The sequence below is a fragment of the Chlorocebus sabaeus genome, chromosome 2 (genome assembly GCF_047675955.1).
Source record: "Chlorocebus sabaeus isolate Y175 chromosome 2, mChlSab1.0.hap1, whole genome shotgun sequence".
In the NCBI taxonomy this organism is placed as follows: Eukaryota; Metazoa; Chordata; class Mammalia; order Primates; family Cercopithecidae; genus Chlorocebus; species Chlorocebus sabaeus.
The window spans coordinates 95,780,540-95,801,125 of NC_132905.1; the positions used below are offsets into that span (position 1 = coordinate 95,780,540).

General features: G+C 48.7%; 1 protein-coding gene and 1 pseudogene across 5 annotated transcripts in view; both read right to left on the reverse strand.

Annotated features, from left to right (window-relative positions):
* Positions 1–6,539: 6,539 nt before the first annotated feature.
* Positions 6,540–9,255, reverse strand: LOC119619407 (uncharacterized; annotated as a pseudogene).
* Positions 6,540–20,586, reverse strand: part of PRDM15 (PR/SET domain 15) — a 74,980-nt gene continuing 60,933 nt past the window's right edge. For all 5 annotated transcript variants that reach the window (XM_007968809.3, XM_007968819.3, XM_037984846.2 and 2 more), the window contains 6 exons: positions 19,104–19,235; positions 17,933–18,016; positions 17,343–17,518; positions 12,925–13,005; positions 10,975–11,184; positions 6,540–9,961 (listed from right to left, as the gene is read on the reverse strand). In XM_007968809.3, the coding sequence (XP_007967000.3) occupies positions 9,482–9,961; positions 10,975–11,184; positions 12,925–13,005; positions 17,343–17,518; positions 17,933–18,016; positions 19,104–19,235 (1,163 nt within the window). In that variant the 3' untranslated portion in view covers positions 6,540–9,481. The remainder of the gene's footprint in view (positions 9,962–10,974; positions 11,185–12,924; positions 13,006–17,342; positions 17,519–17,932; positions 18,017–19,103; positions 19,236–20,586) is intronic.

The window sequence follows — 20,586 nt, forward strand, 5'->3', positions numbered from 1 at the left end:
TGGTATCTTGACGTGGGGCAGATACACAGACCAACACAATGATACACCAGCATTGTATAGAATCTAATAAACACACAGGGTATAAATGAAATCTGAATAAGACTAGTGGATTGTATCAAAGTCAATTCTAACTGTGATCTAGTACAATGGTTTTTCAAAGTGTTACCGCTGGGGGAAACCAGACAAAGTATAAGAGATCTCTCAATGATTTTTGATAACTATATGAATCTGTTATCTCAGTAAAAGTTGATTTTATGTGATCTGCTATCTCAATAAAAGTTTCCATTTAAAAATCATGGTTTTGGTAGTTGAAGGCAGGCAGATCACCTGAGGTCAGAAGTTCGAGACCAGGCTAGCCAATGTGGTGAGACCCAGTCTCTACTGAAAATACACAAATCAGCCGGTGTGGTGGCATGCGCTTGTAATCCTAGCTACTCGGGAGGCTGAGGCAGGAGAATCGCTTGAACCCAGAAGGTGGAGGTTGTAAGCCAGGATTGTGCCACTGCACTCCGGCTTGGGCAACAGCGTGAGACTCTGTCTCAAAAAAAAAAAAAAAAAAAAAAAATGGTTAACATGTAAAGAATAATACCTTGATAGACAAGTATACCATATTTCTTAAAGTTATGGAATGTATTATTTCATTTTATGTAACATTCTTGAAATGACAATTATAGAGGTAGAGAGCAGATGGTGATTGAGGCTAGGGAATGGGGGAGGGATCAGTGAGGCTAGGGAATGGGGGAGGGATGGGAGAGGCTAAGGAATGAGGAGTGATGGGGGAGGGTAAGGAATGAGAGGGGTCAGGGAGGCTAGGGAATGAGGGGGAGCAATGGGTACAATTGCATAGGGGTAACTTGAAGGCATTCCTTCAAAGAAATAGATCAGTTCTGTAACTTAATTGTGGTGGTTCCACTGATTTATACATGGGATAAAATTACATGTGGCTGGGCACAGTGGCTCACTCCTGTAATCCCAGTACTTTGGGAGGCCAAAGTGGACAGATCACTTGAACTTAGGAGTTAAAAGACCAGGTTGGGCAACATGGCGAAACCCTGTCCATCTACAGAAAATACAAAAATTAGGCAGGTGTGGTGGTGTGTGCCTGTAGTCCCAGCTACTTGGGAGACTGAGACTGGAGGATCATTTGAGCCTGGGAGGTGGAGATTGCAGAGAGTTAAGATTGCACCATTGCACTCTACTCTGGGCGACAGAGCAAGACTGTCTCAAAAAAAAAAAAAAAAAAAAAAAACTACACACACAAAAATGAGTGTGTGTAAAAACTGGGGAAATCTGAATGAAGTCTGCAGACCAGTTCAGTGATTGTAGTAGTCATAGTAGTGAACCAGTGTCAATATCCTGGCTTTGCTAATTGTACTAAGAGTATGTAAATTGCTTCCATTAGAGGAAGCTGGGAAAAGAGTTCATGGGATTTCCCCTGTACTGGGCAATTTGCTGTGAGTCTATTATTTCAAAAAAATTTTAATTACTTTGCCTACCATGTCTAATAGCTCTGAAACATAAGGTCAACTTTACACTTACTGATTCCAGTCCAAGAAAACCTAAAATAAAAAATTAAAATATTCAGCCATAAACATATCATATAATGTTTATGATATATAAGCATTATATGATATAAATATATTCACCTTTTCTAATTAACCCTAGGGACTTTTACTCAGGGCAGACGATTCATGACTCATCACTAAGTCACTCATCACTTTACAAAATTCAACGGCACTTAAATACTGGACTCTGAGAATTCAAACATTTAGAAAACTAAATTGGCAAAAATAATAAAGTCATATGGCTCAATCGCATCAGATTGAACCACATGCAATAACTAATGTTTGGCAATTTTTGACCTACAGAAGCAATGATTGTGTATGGTTCAACTATATTCCTTTTGAAGACTCAGGCCGTGTCACAGGAGGAACAAGAGTGCAGGTTTGGGATCAGGCAGGTATGGGTGTAAGATTCTAACTTTGCAACTTTCCAACAGTGTGGCCTGGAGCAAGTTATCAGACTTCATGACTTTTCTCGTGTGTAAAGTGAGGAGGATAATATGACCCACCTTGTAGAGTCTGGGGTGGTCTTCAGTACTGTTCAGCAGTGATGTCCAGCCCACACGCATGGTAGGACCTATAGGTCCTGGCCCCTGTAGGTGACTGGGCCTCCCCTGTGAGTTGGGAGCAGCTAGGAGGAGTGTCAATTCCAGAGCAGATAATTCTATTTTAAAGTGAGTTTCTCATACAAGCCATAGACTGTAGTCTTGCTGCTGCTCCTAGTTTTTAATTCCAATCTGACAATCCCTGCTGGTCAATTAGGGTGTTCGGATCATTTTGTTGAAAGCTATTGATACAGTGGATTTAAATCCCCCATCTTGCTGTTTGTTTTCTGTTGGTCCATCTGTTCTTTATTCTTCTTTTCCTCTCTTCCTCTTTTGCTGCTTTCTTTTGCATTAATTGAGCATTTCATGTATCACCTCTGTTGGCTCATTAGTTATAACTTTGCTCTGTGATAGCTATTGCTTTAGAGTTTCTAGCACCCAACGTTAACTTATTGTAACCCACCTTCAAATGAGTCTGCCACTTCACATAGAACATAAGAATCTTACACAGAATACTTCCATTGCCTCTCCTCCTGGCCTCAGTGCTAATATTATTATACATTTTATTTTATGATTTTGTTTGAGATGAAGTCTCTTTTCACACAGGCTGGAGTGCAGTGGGGTGATCTCGGGTCACTACAACCTCCATCTCCCAGGTTCAAGTGATACTCCTCTCTCAGCCTCCCAAGTAGCTGAGATTACTGGTGTGCACCACCATACCCGGCTAATTTTTGTATTTTTAATAGAGATGGGGTTTCCCCATGTTGGCTAGGCTGGTCTGGAACTCCTGACCTCAAGTTACCTGCCCACCTCAGCCTCCCAAAGTGTTGGGATTACAGGCATGAGCCACCACGCCTGGCCATGTCTGGGCTTTTTAGCTGGTTCAAGCAGAAGAGTTAAGTCTAGTTCCTACCCATGCAGGTCAGAAGCAGAAATGTTCAGATCGGAGAACTGAATTCCCTGTGTGAGCCCCTCCATACAGTATGAATGGCAGATGCAAGACCCTGGTGAGGGGTGGGTGGGGGTGAGAAAGAAGACTGGCTGGCAGGAAGCAGGGCCAGGCCCTACAGACCTGGAGGCTGCAGAAAGGATCTATGGGTATTCAGAGAGCTCTCAGGATCCAAGGGAGGACGCTAGGCTTGGTGTGTGGGCCACACTGTAGAATGTACACCTTCAAGTTCCTGAGGCCACGGCATGGAGAATAGACTTCCTGGGACAAGAGTGGAAGCTGACAGGCACTTAGGAGGTGTCAGCTGGAAACCCAGAGTTGGGGAATAGCGGAGGACATGGTGAAACATGGACATTTTCTTTTTCCTGTAAGAGAGAGGGTCTCACTATGTTGTTCAAGACTGGTTTTGAACTCCTGACCTCAAGCGATTCTCCTGCTTTGGCATCCAAAATGTTAGAATTACAGATGTGAGGCACCACACCTGGTCTTAAAACCTGGACATTTTTGCAAACACTTGGATGTCAGGGTGGGAAGCAGGGCGAGTCCAGGATGAAGCTGGGCTCTGAGCTTGTGTGTTTAGTGATGACAGGGCTGTTGGCTGAGCATAGGGTCAGTGGGGAAGGGCCAGGTTTGAGGCCGGGCCGGGGAAAGGGTGTGTGAACTCTATGAGCTGGATGTGTTGAGCTTGAATCCTATGAGACTCGCAGGTAGAGAAGAATCATACGCTTTAATTCACAGAAAAAATAGCAAAACACAAAGGACACATAGGATTCTCCTGCGACCAGCATGCCTCTTCCAGGCGGTTTTAGATAAGCAGCAAGGGCAGTCTCTGGGTTTCTAGAGGCTGTTTCCTACAACATGGAGACAGGCGCCTCTTTCCTTCATTACCTTGCTTATAAGATTTTGTGACTAAAACTCGAGAGAAGGAAACAGCTGGTGGTCAGGTCAAGCCCCAAATTGTGATGCAAGTGCGGTGACGTGAAGGAAGTAATGTATGCAGTGATCTATTTCTAAGACAAATTGCCTTGAATCGGCTTAGGTCAGCAAACTGCAGAAGAAACAGGATACACTAGGCCCCTGCTTGAATTGTCAATGCCTGCTTGCCAGCCTCCCTTCCCCCTTTCTCCACTCCCCCTTCATTGCCCTCACCCAAATCAAATTTAGTCTAAGATGAAAGTTTACTTGCCTGTAAAATAACTCATTTTGTCTATTCTTATCAGCCTGCCCAGCTACTTAGATCATAAGTCAAATGCTTGAAGAGCCCCTGAGCTGACTAGGATTGCAGTGCATTGTGGGCTGCAACAAAATGCAGTAGGACAACCCTAAAAAGACACCTAAAACCCCTGCCCAGCAACTAATAGGTGATGTCCGGGAAGATTGTGAGCCCATAGAGCTCAACCTGTGAGGAACTTGGGGGAGGGACCTGCACACTAGGGGATAAATTGCTTGTTGAAACTGCACTGGGTGTGCCTACTCATCAGACAACGAATCTTGCAAGACCGTAATTAGAAGTCTCACTTCTGCTATTCTCCAGGTCCCTGAGTCCGTTCTTCGGGTTTGGACGGGTGAGTTTGTTTCTCACAGATGCAGCAGTGTTCAGGAGGAACTGAACGTCTCACTCGGGGAACAGGCTATATTGGCAGGAGTGAAGTCTTGGGTCTGGTCCTCCCTCTACCCAGAGGTGTGCTGGGCAGTGGTGTGTCTCTAGACAGGTGGTGGTTCTACATCCCAACGAAGGGTGCCTTCCCCACGGTCTCCCTCTTTATAAAACACATAGAAGGCAAGCCTGTCAGTGGGGAAAAAACAGGCTACTTGGCTCCAAGGCAGTCTGGGTGTGGCTGCTATGCTTCCAGGACACAGAATGCCAGCTGCCTGCACTTGGGAACCCTGGGCTCAGGGGAGTTACATTCCCTGGCTAAGGGAAGGGAAGCTCTCAGCTCCACTGGAAGCAAGGCCCAGATGGGAGGGGAGGCCCCAGCCAGCTTTGTCCGGGCAACCCAGGGCCACTTCCAGATGATTTTGATGATTGCACCACCATGTAGGCAAGGTCACTTATCCTTGTCATGCCAGAACAAGGACCCCTGTGAGGATACACTCAACACCAGTTGTACAACCTGATGGGGAAGAAGTCAGTGGCCTGCTCTCTTCCCCTCTCTACGGGAGCTTGTGTCTAACGCTTGTGAAAAGGCCATATTCAGACTGTGTCCTCGTTAGTTTTCCACCATATTGCATGACTCTTAGCGGAGCAAATCACTAGGCGGCAATTTGCACTCCAGAAACAAACATGGGGGCACTGATGAATTGAATGTGCATGCTAACATCACCGTTTCTCCCTGCAGAGTGTTTTGAAAGGTTCAGTCTGCCTTTGTGTGCAATGAGAACCACACAGGTCTGGCACACAAGGACGTGCTCACAATTGGCCAAACGTGAAATGAGTGAATCCTACTTCCTGGCAGGAGAATTCATTGCTGCCAGATGCTATCTAAAATACAACATAAGTATCCAAGGCGTGCTGCTCTCATAGGTCAAATCCTCAGAAGACTGGATATGTAAGGTGCTTCCTAACTTTAAAATGACCTAGCAGGCCGAGCACAGTGGCTCACACCTATAATCCCAGCACTTTGGGAGGCTGAGGTGGGTGGATCATTTGAGGCCAGGAGTTTAAAACCAGCCTGGCCAACGTGGTGTAACCCCATCTCTACTAAAAATACAAACATTAGCCAGGCGTGGTGGTAGGTAGGCACCTGTAATCTCAGCTACTTGGGAGACTGAGGCAGGAGAATCACAGGAATCTGGGAGGTGGAGGCTGCAGTGAGCTGAGATCTCACACTGCATTCCAGCCTCAAAAAAAAAGCCTGTAATCCCAGCACTTTGGGAGGCCGAGGCGGGCGGATCACAAGGTCAGGAGATCGAGACCGTGGTGAAACCCCGTCCCTACTAAAAATACAAAAATTGAGCCGGGCGCGGTGGCGGGCGCCTGTAGTCCCAGCTACTCGGGAGGCTGGGGCAGGAGAATGGTGTGAACCCAGGAGGCGGAGCTTGCAGTGAGCCAGGACTGTGCCACTGCACTCCAGCTTGGGCGACAGAGCGAGACTCTCTCTCAAAAAAAAAGCAAATTAGAATACATTTAATATTTGATCAAAAGACCAATAAGATAAGGGGTCATTCCAGACCATCTGCCCAAAGAAATGCCTGCTGAAGTATTCGCTTCTCTCTAGCTATTGATCTTTTTGGTGATCTAAGCTTTACAAAAAAATGCTACATGTACCCTCTTTGTTGCCTTTTTTTTTTTGGCAATCTCTGTGAAAGCTTCTGATACCTTAGTATCTATGGGAACATTTCAAATTATTCAAACATTTTATGAGTTCTGGACCTGAGAGGAATCAAGATGTGGCTGACAGCAGAAATTGCGAGCATTCTCAAAGCATACTAACTACGCCACCTTTCCTAACAGGCAGTGGGAGCAGAAGGCCAGCCATTGAAAACACGGGTCACAGCACCTTTTATTCATCATCATACAAATGGATGTGACACGAAATACACCCAACATCTCCAAACAGTCTTAATGCCTTTCAAACTCCAATGGGAAGGCCCAGGATGCCACCTCTAGCAGGGAAGCCATGAGCCTTCCGCCTTTGGATGCTGCAAATGGGAATGATAGAGGTACAGGAGGGTCTGCCTTCCATGCCGGACCCTTCAGCGCAGTCCCATGCCAGACACAGCGAGGCGGCACTTGGCACAGAACGTTTTCCTGAGAACACGTTACACACTAGAGCATTGCAGAGGCCCGGGCCCCTTAACCCAGAGACCGGATTCACAGGGAGCAGCTGTACCTGTGGCCTCCTTGCAAGACTCACACCAGCGGATGGGACTCGAGTCCACAGATGCACGGAGCCACGGGTCCAAAACAAATTCTCCACTGAGATGGGTCCACAGAGCCTGCTGGCCACAATGGCTGGATCTAATGTCTTCCTTTATGAATACATCTGTGCACCTTGGATCAGTTAAAAAAACGAAATACTTCCTGTCACGATCGATACGCAAAACCGCGTACAGCTGAGGACTCTTCTGGCTGGGTGGCACGTGGTGGTTGTATTTTGCTATCTAGTTTTTTATGCAAAGTCGTAGCAATTGCTTTAAGACAACCCACTTTGCCTCAGACAGTGACCCTATTAAGACCACATGTTTACAGAAAACTTGGGAGTTGGATTTTTCTTTAGAGTTCTCACTTATAACAAGAAGTATGAGGTGTCTGTGTATTGAGATAAGCAGTGGTATGTACCACACAATCTAAATTAGGTTCTTTAAAAACATTTGATGCGGTCTTACTCTAGGCACTAAAACAACTTTAAAAAAATAAAATTGTGATTTCCAAGGCCTTTATTTTATAGAGAAGAGGAATAAAAGATCAATGCTAGTGGGTGGTTCGTCATGAGCCCAAGGCCCATTGGGGGAGTCTCTGCGAGGTCATTTGCCCTTCAGATTCTGCAAAGGCAAAAAGAAATCGATACTGATTTTTAAAAATATATCTTAGGAGCCCTGGTCTCCTGCTGATTCCATGGATGCCTGCAGCACTTGTATCTGGAGAATGGAGACAATATCACCCCAAGCCCGAGTTCATTTGATGCAACTATTATGTATAAAACAGTTAATTATATACATAAATAACATAAAATAATTCTCATAAATTAAAAGTCAAATGATCTCCCACTATTCATTCAACTAAGAGGTGAGAGCTGGGCGTGAGTGATGGTGGGTGAGGTGAGGTGGTGAGCCCCGCAGACCCTCCTGCGTGCTGCCTGGGGATGAACTTTCCTTAGTTCACGAAGGCATATATTGCACAAAACAAATTCCAGCCCTATCGAAAGTCCGGTTTGGAGTGGAGTGAGGTGCTGAGAAAGCTGCGTTTTGAAAAACAACCATCCTTTGCTCTGCTGGCAACATTAGGACTGCTCTTCAGCAATTATTCAGCCATGCCAGTGTTTCCTCAAGATGGACTCCCAGTGAGTACAGGATCTGGGATAACTGGCAAAGCAGGATACATTAAGGCAGGTTTGTCCTCTCACTGTGGCCAGTGTTCAACAGAGTACCAGGAAAGTTAAGAGCACACTTCTCCCCACACCTCTCAGTGTTTCTTGTGATGGGCAGGAGGGCTGGGTGCCTCCCCCAACCCTGGCCCCTGCCCTGAAACTGGTACACAGACATGACAGCACGTGTCCCCGCACACACAGACCTGGCTGTTAACCGCACATTGTTTTAGGGGCAATTAATGCTTCTATTAGTGAACTAGCCTCTCTGCTTTCATTACCACCTGGCAGGAAAGAGCATTTTCTCTGTGGTTCCGAAATACCTACACTTCCACTGTAAAAAGCCAAACTCTCTCAATATTTTTATAGAAAACTGGTCATGAAATACAGCAACCTTTGGGATTGAAGTTTAAACAGAAGGAAAATATGAATTTCCCCATTTCTTCCACTTGGGGGGCTACTGGCTGGGCTTCAGCCAGAATGGACACATTAGGATTGCAGAGAATCCTGAGACAACCCGGAGGAGCCGCTGGCGGCCACAGGGAGGCTCACTTCTCACAGCCGCGTGACCCTCTGCATCTGGGCAGCTGTGAGGGGTGGACACGGACCGATGGTCCTACAGTGCACACGACTTTATCATGTTAACAGAAAACTAAAACACAATGTTGGCCATAACAGCCTTGAACACATAATGTTTGAAATAAAGTTAAAACTCTATTGGAAATCAATTCACGGATATGACTAAGATGCCTTTTGAGCTGGAGTCAGTGACCTCACGTGACCCCTTGTCCACGATGACCTTGATGATCTCGAAGGTTGCAAGATCACATGCGGCTCAGCACACCTCACATGTGGTTTCAGCCCATAGTTGTATAAGAACCGACTCCTAGTTCAAAGAGAATCTGCTCGCTTGCAAAAAAAAAAAAAAAAAAAAAAAATCCAGAAGCGAGGAGAAAATGTTCCCTGCTGCCCCTGTGAATACTGTCTGTGTTCTCAGGAACCAAGCTCTAAAAGAAAAAACCATTGGTGTTCCTAATCACTCACCTCCTGCCTCTTACAATCCTGCTTCTCTCTCAGCTTCACTTCCCCAAACCCTGTGTCAGGTGAACACTGGTTCTGTAAGGGGAGGCAGATGGGGCCCCAGCCCAGGACTTACTGCCTTGGTAAGGCATAGTGTGGAACCCCATCCAGTTTAAAACTCTTGCCTGCCAGAGGTCACTTCTAGAGTTAAGCTGACAGACTGTAATGGTTGCTGGCGGGGGATCTGGAGATATTCTGCAAAGCTAAGTCAACCTTACATTGCAATGTATGACTTTTTGTTTGGTATCCAGCAAACAAATCTAAACAAATCCCAAACATCCCTCTGCAGTTCTTGCCCCAAGTTTCCCGGAACGCAGCTCAGTAGCTGTACATCTGCTGCTGCTGCTCTGCCTGCACCTGGGGCTGGGCCGCCTGCTGTGGGGGTGCCTGTGGCTGTGGGGGTGGCAGGACATCAGTCTGGGGCACTGCCCGCCACGTAAGCGGGTGCTGGTCACTGAGCTGGCTCCCCAGGGGCGTGATGGAGTTGACCAGGGTGGTCAGATTGATGAAGTGGGCCACAGACTGTGGGTTCGAGGCTTCCGGCTGGGGGTGGATCTGGACATCATTTTGGCGGTTGTGCAACATGGCCGAGCCGCTGACGGTATCAAAGGTCACAGTCAGGATTGAGTTGTCCAGCTGTAACTGGCGTTCGGGAGTGGTAAGGTGTCCCACGGCCACCGGTTGGAGATTGGTAAACTGAGTCCCGGCTGCAGTGGTGATGGGGGTCACGGTGATGTTGGTCAAGCCAACTGAGCTCGACGGTGTGGTCACGTTTGGGTCACCCAGGGTCACCACTACCTGGAAGATTCACACACAACAAAAATCGGTTCCTTTTTGCAAAATAGGGAACGCAAGGACCTCCCCAGGATGCGCTCTGTGTTACCCTGCCAGAATAACCACACGCCGCGCCCCAGGAACAAGAAGCACGACATTCTTTCATGAAAGAGGAAACGGAGTTAATTTTGTTCTGGAAAAATTCCAGCAAAAAAGAAAAACAAGAAACAGACACAATCATGAAGGCAATAAGAAGGAACTAAGAAACAAATTAACTTCACTGGCTGGAAAAAAAAAAAAAAGTAAGCATGAAAAAGAAAACAGATGCTTCGTTTTCTGTTCATTCCTCCGAAGTGCCCTGCTGTTGGTAAATGAAAATCCCACCACAAAACTATAAAGAGCAATAAAAGTATTTGCAGTACCAATCGCTAATAAGAGAAAGCATTCTCTTTCATGGAGAGGGATGAAAGGCCAAATAAATGGAGAACTTTTGCAATCAAGATTACCATCCCCCAGATCAAGAGAGAGAAGTGCAGTGTCAGACACAGACTGATCAAACACTCAGAGGCTTCAAAAGCAAAAGTGACGAAGTCTAAGCAAGACAGAAGGTTCCAGTCAAGACAGTGGGATTGTGGGATTGCCTTCACCTTCCAGACCGAGGGATCCTTGCTCTCTAGCTAGTCAGCAAATGCACAGGGCTGAGCTTTCATCATAAAGGGACTTCGGCAGGCCATCTGTGATCTCCACAGACTGCAAGCAGCCCACCTAATTCCCACCCAGGCAGGGATATCCCTCTCCAACATGCTAGAATGGATGTTGCTGCTAACAATGACAAGCAGGATTTGTAGGTCAGAACTCAGAAATGCTTACATGAAACATGCTTAAGTGAAAAATAGGATATGTCTGCTGCCTTCAACCACGTGAAGTTCACATGTACACTGTGTATAGTAAAAAGAGATGGAGTCACACGCACATAGGGCTCTCATGCTTAGGGAAAGCGACCGGCACCTAATCAGGAGATAAAGCAGCAAACTGACCTGCTGAATGCTCTGTACTGCAGAATTGGTCTCGTCGCCTACGCTGCCTGTGAATTCGGTCTCTTTCTCTGAGTATTCGCTGAAGGTGGCGTCCTCGGGCACCGGAGCGCCCGCCTCCTCTTCTGGCTTCTGCTTTCTCTTGTGACTTCGCTTGGCAGCTTTCCCGTGCTTCCCTTCGGCCAAATCCTCCTGCTCCAGAGTCAGCTCAGGCTGCAGGAAAATCAGTTTCAGCCAAGAACCAGGTTAGTCGGTCACGTCATGCAGCAGCCAGGACAGCCCCAGCACTGCCCTGAACATACTCCCGAATCAGTGGGGAGGCTCGTGGGCCACCGAGCTGCCACAGGAGACAGGGTGACCACAGCTGAGTCTTGTATTTCTAAGGATCGGGGCAAGTTCCTTTAGTTGCAGATTAAAAATATATATATATATATTTTTTGTTTGTTTGGGTTTTTTTTTTTTTTTTCCTTTAGTAGAGAGTTTCACTGTGTTAGCCAGGATGGTTGCCCTCTCCTGACCTCATGATCTGCTTGCCTTGGCTCCCAAAGTGCGGAGATTACAGGCGTAAGCCACCGTGCCCGGCAACAAGTCGTATTTTTAAAAGTTGTATTATATGCTAAAATGTAAACACTTTTTAGAAACCTTTTAAGCCACTGGGTAAAGGGGAATGTTTCCACCCAGGTGAGCTCCTAGAACAAGGCTAAAAATACTTCCAAATCAGGGCTCTGTTCCCCAAGGCTGTAACAAATCCACTATAGATTTGACCACAAAAAACTGCAGGGGAAAGGAACCAAGGGCCCAGCTGCAGTGATGATGCCAGTGGATCCCCACACACTTCCCTGCAAGTGTCCAGGGCGCTGCTGGGCTGTGACCACATCTTCTGAACCAGGCTGGCTCTGCAGCCAGACTCGCTCAGGCTCACAGAGGCTGTGGGGCAGTGGTGACTGGTGAGTGGTCACCTGCCACTCCTCTCGGGCTTCCTGTACCATTCCACACGACCTGGTCCTAACCCAGTGGCAGACAGACCCAGTGTGGGCCTACATCGTGGTCATGGTGGGACGTCCCTTCCTCCCTTCCCCCCATGCCTGTGACTTGCCAAGGGTAGAAATGGCCTGTGGGTTCTGGGGCTGAGGCTGGAGCTGCTACACGTCACTCAGCCGGACCCAACCCCCTTCATCAAGACTGCATTCTAAAGCGCTATTTCAGAACAAGAGGCATACATGTGATCTTCGATCACCGAGAGCATGACACATTCTCTGAAATAAAAGCATTTTTGCTGACTAAAAATATAGTATTAACTAAAAATTTGTTAAAAAACTAAGTTCATCTAATGGATATGTTTAAGCTTATTTTGCTTAGAACAATTTAATGATTGTTCCAATTTTTTTTTTTTTTTTTTTTTTTGGAGGCAGTCTTGCTCTGTCACCCAGGCTAGAGTGCAGTGGCACAATCTCAGCTCACTGCAACCTCTGCCCCCTGGGTTCAAGCAATTCTCCTGCCTCAGCCTCCTGAGTAGCTGGGATTACAGGCATGCACTACCATGTTTGGCTAATTTTTTATACTTAGTAGAGACGGGGTTTTTCTATGTTGGCTAGGCTGGTCTTGAACTCCTGACCTCAAGTGATGTGCCTGCCTTGGCCTCCCAAATTGCTAGGATTACAGGCGTGAGCCACTGTGCCCAGCCAATTGTTCTAATTTCTTTTTTTCTGGAAAACATCTGTTTTCCAAGGTGAGATATACCAGTATCCAACAAACTGAGGTCACAGAAACTACAGAAATGAGGAGATGATCTAAAGAGGTTCTGAGGTGAAGAGAAGCCAAGAAAACAGGTGACCCCAGCCACAGGCTTGCCCAGAGTTGCTCCCTCCCGGCCTGTCCAAGCCCCTCAGGTCTCTTCTGCAGGTATCCACTTGCCCCAATGTTTCTGAGCCCCTGGAGCCCTGTGCCACTCACCTGGACAATGCCAATGGAAGAGGCGTCGATTGTGGTGGTCTCCGGGAGGTGATCCAGGTCATCGATCCTCACCGCGAGCACCTATGAGGAACACAAGGCGTGAGCTGGGGGTCAGGGTGCTGCTGATGCAGGCGGGAACCCAGAAGCCACACATGCCTCGGGACCATCTGTACCACTCCTGCCCTTCCCTCCCAGGCATCCCCCACACTTCCCAGTCTCCTCTGTTCAGTTCTGACTTCGAAACGGTCCAGAAGCCCAGGGCTCATCCTCACCCCTTATTTCACGCTCCCGCAATGCTCTTGCCCCTGTATCATCTCACGTCCACTCCTCCCGGGGGGGGGGTGGGGGGAGACTGTATCCTCCCTTTTTGGCCCCACACCAAAGGGGTGAGGTTTCAGTAGTGCTTCTGTTATTCCAAGGAAGACCACAACAAGGTAAGATACGGTAGAGTAAACCTGTTCTATGAGGAATCACCAAAAATGAGACATTTGTGCCTTACACATCGTACTTTTTGGTTGAATCCATACACAAGTGCTTTCATTTGGTGGTTTTGTGATGAAGTGATGCCCTGCCCCTACCTTCCCTCCGATGGCCACAATGAACAGGGTTCTCAGCACACCCCATGTGCCCACAGGGCCCCTCCCACCAGCTCAGTGCATCCTGCCCAAAAGTAAGTGACCTTCACTGCTCACACCCTGCTACAGCAGTTGTGTGTGTTCTTGTGATGACCTAATTAGACCATAAGAAAGACAATGGAAAACAAGTACAGAGACAGCTGAACATGCGGGGAAGGCGTGATAAAGGGGAGGGGCTAAAAAAAATTAGCAAGAGCCTGCCTATAAGGATGCTTCACCCAAACAGCTTTGCAAACATCTTTAAATTTCTGATCAACTAAAGGAAGTTAAAAATGGAAAAGCAGGCTATGCTTTGTGGACGTAACTCATTTAAAAAAGAAGTGCATCGTTAAATTTACATTCCATGACTAGGTCTGGGCCCCTTCCTGGAAAAGATGGCAAACAAAGGCTGGCCAGTGTTTTAAGTTAAGACTCCAGTGTAACTCATTGACACTAAGCACAGATCTATACTGTGACACTCGCAAAGGACCCTGAGCAAAAGCAACCAGACTGCTGTGGATGCACTCTCCACTCTCACCACCATCACCACCACCTGTCATCCAGTATCGACACCATCAACATCGTCACCACCATCAACGCCACCACAACCACCTCCATCACAATCATTGCCCTCATCACCAACATTGTCACCACCATCACTACCATGTGGCATCACCACCACCACACCTCTATCACCATTACCAACACCATCACCACCTCTATCACAATCATTGCCCTCATCACCACCACCGTCACCATCATCCCTATCTCCACCTCCATCACCATTACCAACACCATCACCACCTCCATCACGATCATTGCCCTCATCACCAACATTGTCACCATCACTACCACGTGGCATCACCACCATTACCAACACCATCACCACCTCCATCAGTACCACTACCACCATGTGGCACCACCACCACTACCATCACTATCACCATTACCATCTTCCCTACCATCACCAACACCACCATCACCACCATAGCTCATAGAAGAGAAAAACCATAGATTGGAGTCACAAAATAGTATCAATCCTAAAAGATTCCAAATCTCTAAGTAGTTATGCCTGTTTTAACTAGTCCAACAGTTTAACTAGTTAAGTTAGTCTGACTCCAGTGAACACCTTCCTCCTCCTGAATCTGTGGCATCACCAATGGGGACAGGCTCAGGGGACCCCTGATGTCCCACTCTCAGCCAGCCAGGCCTCACTTCAGCAAACAGCTACACAAAGCCGACCCGAGTCCCCTTCCTTCCCCTCACACTGCTGTCTGGGGTTGTCTCTTCCATATCCTCTATTCTAGTAATCACTTTGTGTATCTACTTCTAATTTTTCTTTCTGTTTCCTACCCAGACTGTAAAGTCCAGGAGGGCACGGATGGACTGTGGCTGGCTGGCCCATCACATCACTGGTAGGCATTTGAGTTAATGTAGAGGGAAACAACTGTGAGATGATCAAAAGGAATGACACAAAGAGAGCACAGGGTAAAAGGCTGGAGAAACAAATTCCCCCTGCACCACCTTTCCTGGGTCTGGAAGGCTTTCCTCTTGAGTCACTTGGTTCTGTCTGGGTTGGGCTTGAGGGGAGTGGGGATAGGTAACACAGCCCAGCTGAAGAAGCAGAGCACAGAAGGTGAACATGCAGTCAGGCCACCTTGGGAAGTGGTTTAATCCTGGTGAGAGGACTCTGACAGTGTTTATGGGAGATGCCTTTATCAGTAAGGCCTCTCCACCCAGCTATGCACATGAAAACTCCAGTGTGCAAGTGATGTGCACACTCTTATCAATACGCTGAAGTCTATAAACCCACAGTCATGGAAAGGAACCGTTGAAACGCCAGCCTTGCTCATGGGCTGCTGCCTGGGCTGTAGGGCCCTGCCCCTGGGGCACCAAGGTGGTCCTGGCGCTTCAGGTTCCTGCTCCCCCGACTCTGTCTAGGAAAAACACCAGCTGGCCACTACATGAAAAGGGAAGCAATGGAACTCGGGAATCCAAGCTCCCCGCTGAGTAGGGCACAGGGCAGAGTATGCAGGCACAGTCCCCTGGCTTCCCGGACCGGAGAGCAGGCTGAGAGTCCCTGCACCGCCCTGGGAGCCTGATCAGGCTGCAGAGGAACAGGAACAAGCGATGTCCCGGATCAGGCCCAAACTAGGGAGCCGACGGACTGATGCCGCCTGAAGCAGACAGTGCTTTCCCAATTCCAAAAGGAAGCCACTTTCATTACAAGGGATTGGAAAATGTAGAAAAACGTGAAGACAAGAAATTACCCATAACTTCAAGAACACAAGAAAAATCACCGTGGGATGTTTTGCTTCCTCCTCGTCTCATTTATGTGAGTATTACACATACACACAATGTGTGTGATGTATATTGTGTATATACACACATATGTGCACAACATATACTGCTCTTTCACGTATGTAATGAGCATTTCACAATTTTATTTCGGATCCGTGCAAGCATGTGTGTGCAGGCAAACACACTGCTAAGCCATTACTAATTGAATCACATTCCTATTGCAGGATGTGGAGGAGTTGGAATAATCATTTATTAAACACTCGAGAAATACTGTGATGCTGCCTTCAACAAAAACATCCAACATCCAAGGGTGAGGGCAGCAACTCATGCCAGCCAGCCAGTGTGGTCACTCTGAATCTAAAGCCTGACCCCTCGACAGGCAAAGGATGCCGTCCGCCGCCGCTACCGTTTGTGTTTCTGCGATGTGCAGTGAGCTGAACGCCTGTGTGTTTTTCACTATGGCTGTTCTTCCTGCACAAACTCTCTTCTCTGTGTACACCCTGAGTGCGCCTTGCGTGTTGAGCCAGTGCATGTTATCGCTAATGTTTAGAGGCTCTATCTCCCTAAGATAGTTGCGGCCTATGCAGATTTATTATTTTTTGAGACAGAGTCTCACTCTGTCGCCCAGGCTGGAGTGCAGTGGTGCAATCTCAGCAGCTCACTGCAACCTCCGCCTCCCAGGTTGAAGCAATTCTCCTGCCTCAGCCTCCCAAGTAGCTGGGACTACAGGCTCCGGCCACCATGCCCAGCTAATCTTTGTATTTTTAGTAGAGACGGGGTTTCACTATGTTGGCCAGGCTGGTCTCGATCTCTTGACCTCATGATTCACTTCCCTTGGCCTCCCAAAGTGCTGGGATTACAGGTGTGAGCCACTGCGCCCGGCCCAGATTTTTCATTTTTCCTTTGGCCCTTATTTGTTCTGAGTGCTTATGGGGTCAAACCTGTGTTCACAACTCCTTTTGCTGCTTTTACGCTGAGAGTCTCCTCCTTTCCGTGACCTGACAACCAAGTTTTCCCCTGGTTTTGTTTTTCAGTGTTCTCCTCCTCAAAGCACATTTAATTATGGAACATCCCAGCCCTTCCTGTGGAGCAGGATTTCAGGGCAGTTGGGCTCTGCCTGCATCTGTACAATTCCCCCTCCCCATCCTCAGTGTCATACTCGGCCCCAACACCACATGGGGCTCCCATTTTGCACATTTAGTTCCGTGAGTGGGAAGAACTGGGGGAGTGGCAGGGCTGTGCTTCCATCTTACCATAATTTCAGGGAGGATGTAATTTATAACCTTAGCAAAGGTCTGCCTGAGGCTCTCCTAACGTCTCCCAGGCACGCACTAAGCGCCTCCAATGTGGTGGCAGACAGTGTCAGTCACAGAGGCACCTAAGACTCAGGCTCCGCCTCCAGTACTTGGGGTCTGTAGAGGGAGGTGGGCCATGTGCCAGCGTGGGGGTGTCCGGTGCATGACCCACTGGCAGGGCACGGAGGGGGCACAGCCACCAGCTTACCTCGGGGTGCTTGCGCCGCATGTGTCTGCTCATGGAGGCCCTTGTGGACACCTTCGTCCCGCACAGCTGGCAGCTCTGCGCCTCCACCTTGTCGTGTGTGAGCTGAACGTGCTTCTGCAGCATGTATTCGGTCACGTACTTCTTGTCGCACACAGAGCACGTCCACTGCTTGCCCACTTTTCACACACACACACACGCACGTGGATAGGAAGACACACACAGGTCACCAGTGCAGCCATCCCAATGACCCTGGCCTGCTGCACGAGGCAAGAAGCCTGTCACACCCTGCCCATCCTGAGAGGGCCGGTGCTGGTCCCCGAGCACACGTGAGCACAGAGCCTCTGTCCCTTGGGGAGCACTGCCAGCAGCAGCTGCATCACTGCACCAATATGAGAAAATTCAAGAAGTGATACTTGGCAGCCATGCCGGGCTAATCTTTAGAGGCCAAGGGGCCACCATGAAGCCAAGACACCACTAAATGTTCTGGAACCGTCTATATAATAGTTGTTTCCACCCCTGCAGGCACTCAGACAGCCCCGGCAGCCTGCCGCATGCGGCCCCGAAGGCTCCTTCAGGCTGCGCCTGCTTACCTGTGTGGATGAGCTTGTGGGTCTCCATCGTGTTCCTCTCGCTGAATGTCTTCCCACACAATTCACACATGAAATCTTTAATCCCTGCAGAGAATGGCGCACATAACTTCCTATGTTTAATGAGTGTTTTAAGTCCACATCAGAGCATGTCTTCTCCCTGACATGTCCTAGGAACTGCAGAACCTTCAGGAGGTGGTTAATTGCAAGAAAACAGTAGACAATGCTCATCTCCAGCCTCAGCCGGCAAAGTGTGGCTTGGAAAGTTTATGCTTCCATGGTGACATTTCATATCAAAAAAATTATGAAATGTGGGAAAGGCTGAGAACACATAGAGAGTGGAACCCAGAGAAAAACGATGGGAATTTCTTTAAAGCATTAATGTATCCACACTTCCCTTAGTCCAGGAAGCTCTTAGGCAGCATATGTGATGACGAGAGAGGAAACAGCAACCGAAATCAGGACAAATGGCAAGGAGGGCACAGATGCGCCAAGCATAGACAACAGAACTGCCATGCTCAGACAAAATAAATGTGATTCTTCAAAACTTGACTAATTCAAATGAGAGCTGATGCCGGGCACGGTGGCTCATGCCTGTGATCCCAGCACTTTGGGAGGCCAGAGGAAGATTGAGTCCAGAAGTTCAAGACCAGCCTGGGCAACATGGCGAGACCCCGTCTCTACAAAAATAAAATGAGCTGGGCATGGTGGTGTGTGCCATGCAAGGGATGCCTTCCTCTCTCCTGGGTGCACCATGGCTTGGCCATTGCCCTACTGAGGCTACATCTGACCTTTGGCACCTTCTCTAACACAAAAGATGACAAGCAACCTTGCATGCACATCTCTGGCCTTTGTCTGGTCGCTATTTCTTGCGCACATTCCTGTGGGAGAAACAGCTGAATGGGAGGGACATTTAAGGACTGACCAGTCTCCCAATGCCTGAGGTGAGCTGTGCAGCATGCACTGTGGTTGACAAGGGCTCTGCGGGGTGGGGGGGACCTTTTGAGAGACACAGCCGCTCACCATAGCCCCAGGAAGCTCCCTTGGGGAACCAGGCACTCACTGGGAGTCACAAAGAGGAAGGGTCTCGAGGTGTCTCTCTTCCCCCACGGGCCCATCTGGCTTCCCTATGCAGTGAGTGCCGTGGCTGGTGCAGCCCAGGCCTCGGACTCACCCGTGTGCCGTTTGCAGTGCTTCAGCATGTTGACCTTCTGCGCGAACCTGCGGTGGCACTCCTTGCACTCGTACTCCTTGATGCCCTTGTGCAGCTTCATGTGGTGTCGCAGTGCGTGCTTGGTCTTCATACCTTCGAGGACACATCGAGTCAGAGGCAGCCACACCCCCATGCAGCCCACCTGGGGGCCCATACCCGAGACCTTGGGGCAGGCACAGACATCAGCAGTACCAGTGAGGGCATGGGCCGGCCCCCGAGGGTCCCGGTCAGTCCACCAGCAGTGAGACCTGGGAAGTGACTGTGCCCAGAGGCCGGGAGAGACTGACATCAGGTGCACTCACTCCTGCCAGGGCATGGCCGAGCCCCAAAAAGGCGAGCAACACCAGGGGCTGTGGGTAAACTTCCCTGCATGCCCGTGGCAACCTAGCAGGAGAATTTGGTGAGATTGATTAATATAAGTATGACTAAGGGTTCCCTTCAACCTTGACAATGAGTGATGATTAGGATTCAGACACTAGATGGTTTCAGGAGTGGTTTCCAATCTACCTTTAAGAAGCCCATCTAAGAAGGTGAAATACTCCAAAGCCTCACTTATGCAGCCAGTGAAGAGAGGATGGCCCTGGCATAGGGGCTGAGTCAGAGGGTGCAGGGGGCTGGCAGGGACAGCACTGTACAAAGCCCTCCACAGGGGACATGGGCAAGGGAGGCCTGGCGCACCTGCCCGGGAGGCTGACACGCACCAGAGCACAGGGAGACCCAGCCCAGAGGCAGCCTCCCCCACCCCAAGGAGCAGCCTTCACTGTGCCTGCCCAGGGCAGTGGGCAGCCTGCATTCCCAGGCCACCATGTTCCCTCCACATTTGGGGAAGAACTACTGAGCCTGAACACAGCTCTGTCGTAAGCTGGTGAATGGTTCTCCAATTCCACCCTCACCAGATGCAGGGGTGACTGTCCACCAGCTCCTGCGAGGCCGGGCCAGACGACCTCCCTGGCTAAGAGAAAACTGCGTGGCTGGGCCAGCAGGGGGAGCAAATGCCCTGCAATGAAGCCGCGCCGCCAGCACACACAGCTGCAGGGCTCCTGCCCTCGGGTGGGGATGGCACCTGCAGGCCTATTACCAATGACCGAAGAGTGATTGCACCTGAAAAAGTTACTTTTCATGTTTCTGATTTAAAAAAAAAAAAAGTGCCGGTCATTGCTGACACACCCAGACCCCAGCACCTCCCTCTTCCTGCTTCTGAAATGAACATATTCCAAATTTCAAAACTAACACACAGTCATAGGAAAACCAGAAATACAGAAGAGATGGCATCTCCACCTTCTGACCTCCCCACCACAGCCAGCGTTGGTGACAGTAACGTTTTTCCTTCCTTTTAACAATGTGCCAATAGTTTCAAAATAAACACAAGGTGCCACAGAGAGAGTGAAGCTTGCTCTACTGGAATTGTGATTCAATCCGTTTACAAATTACCGTGGGGAAAATT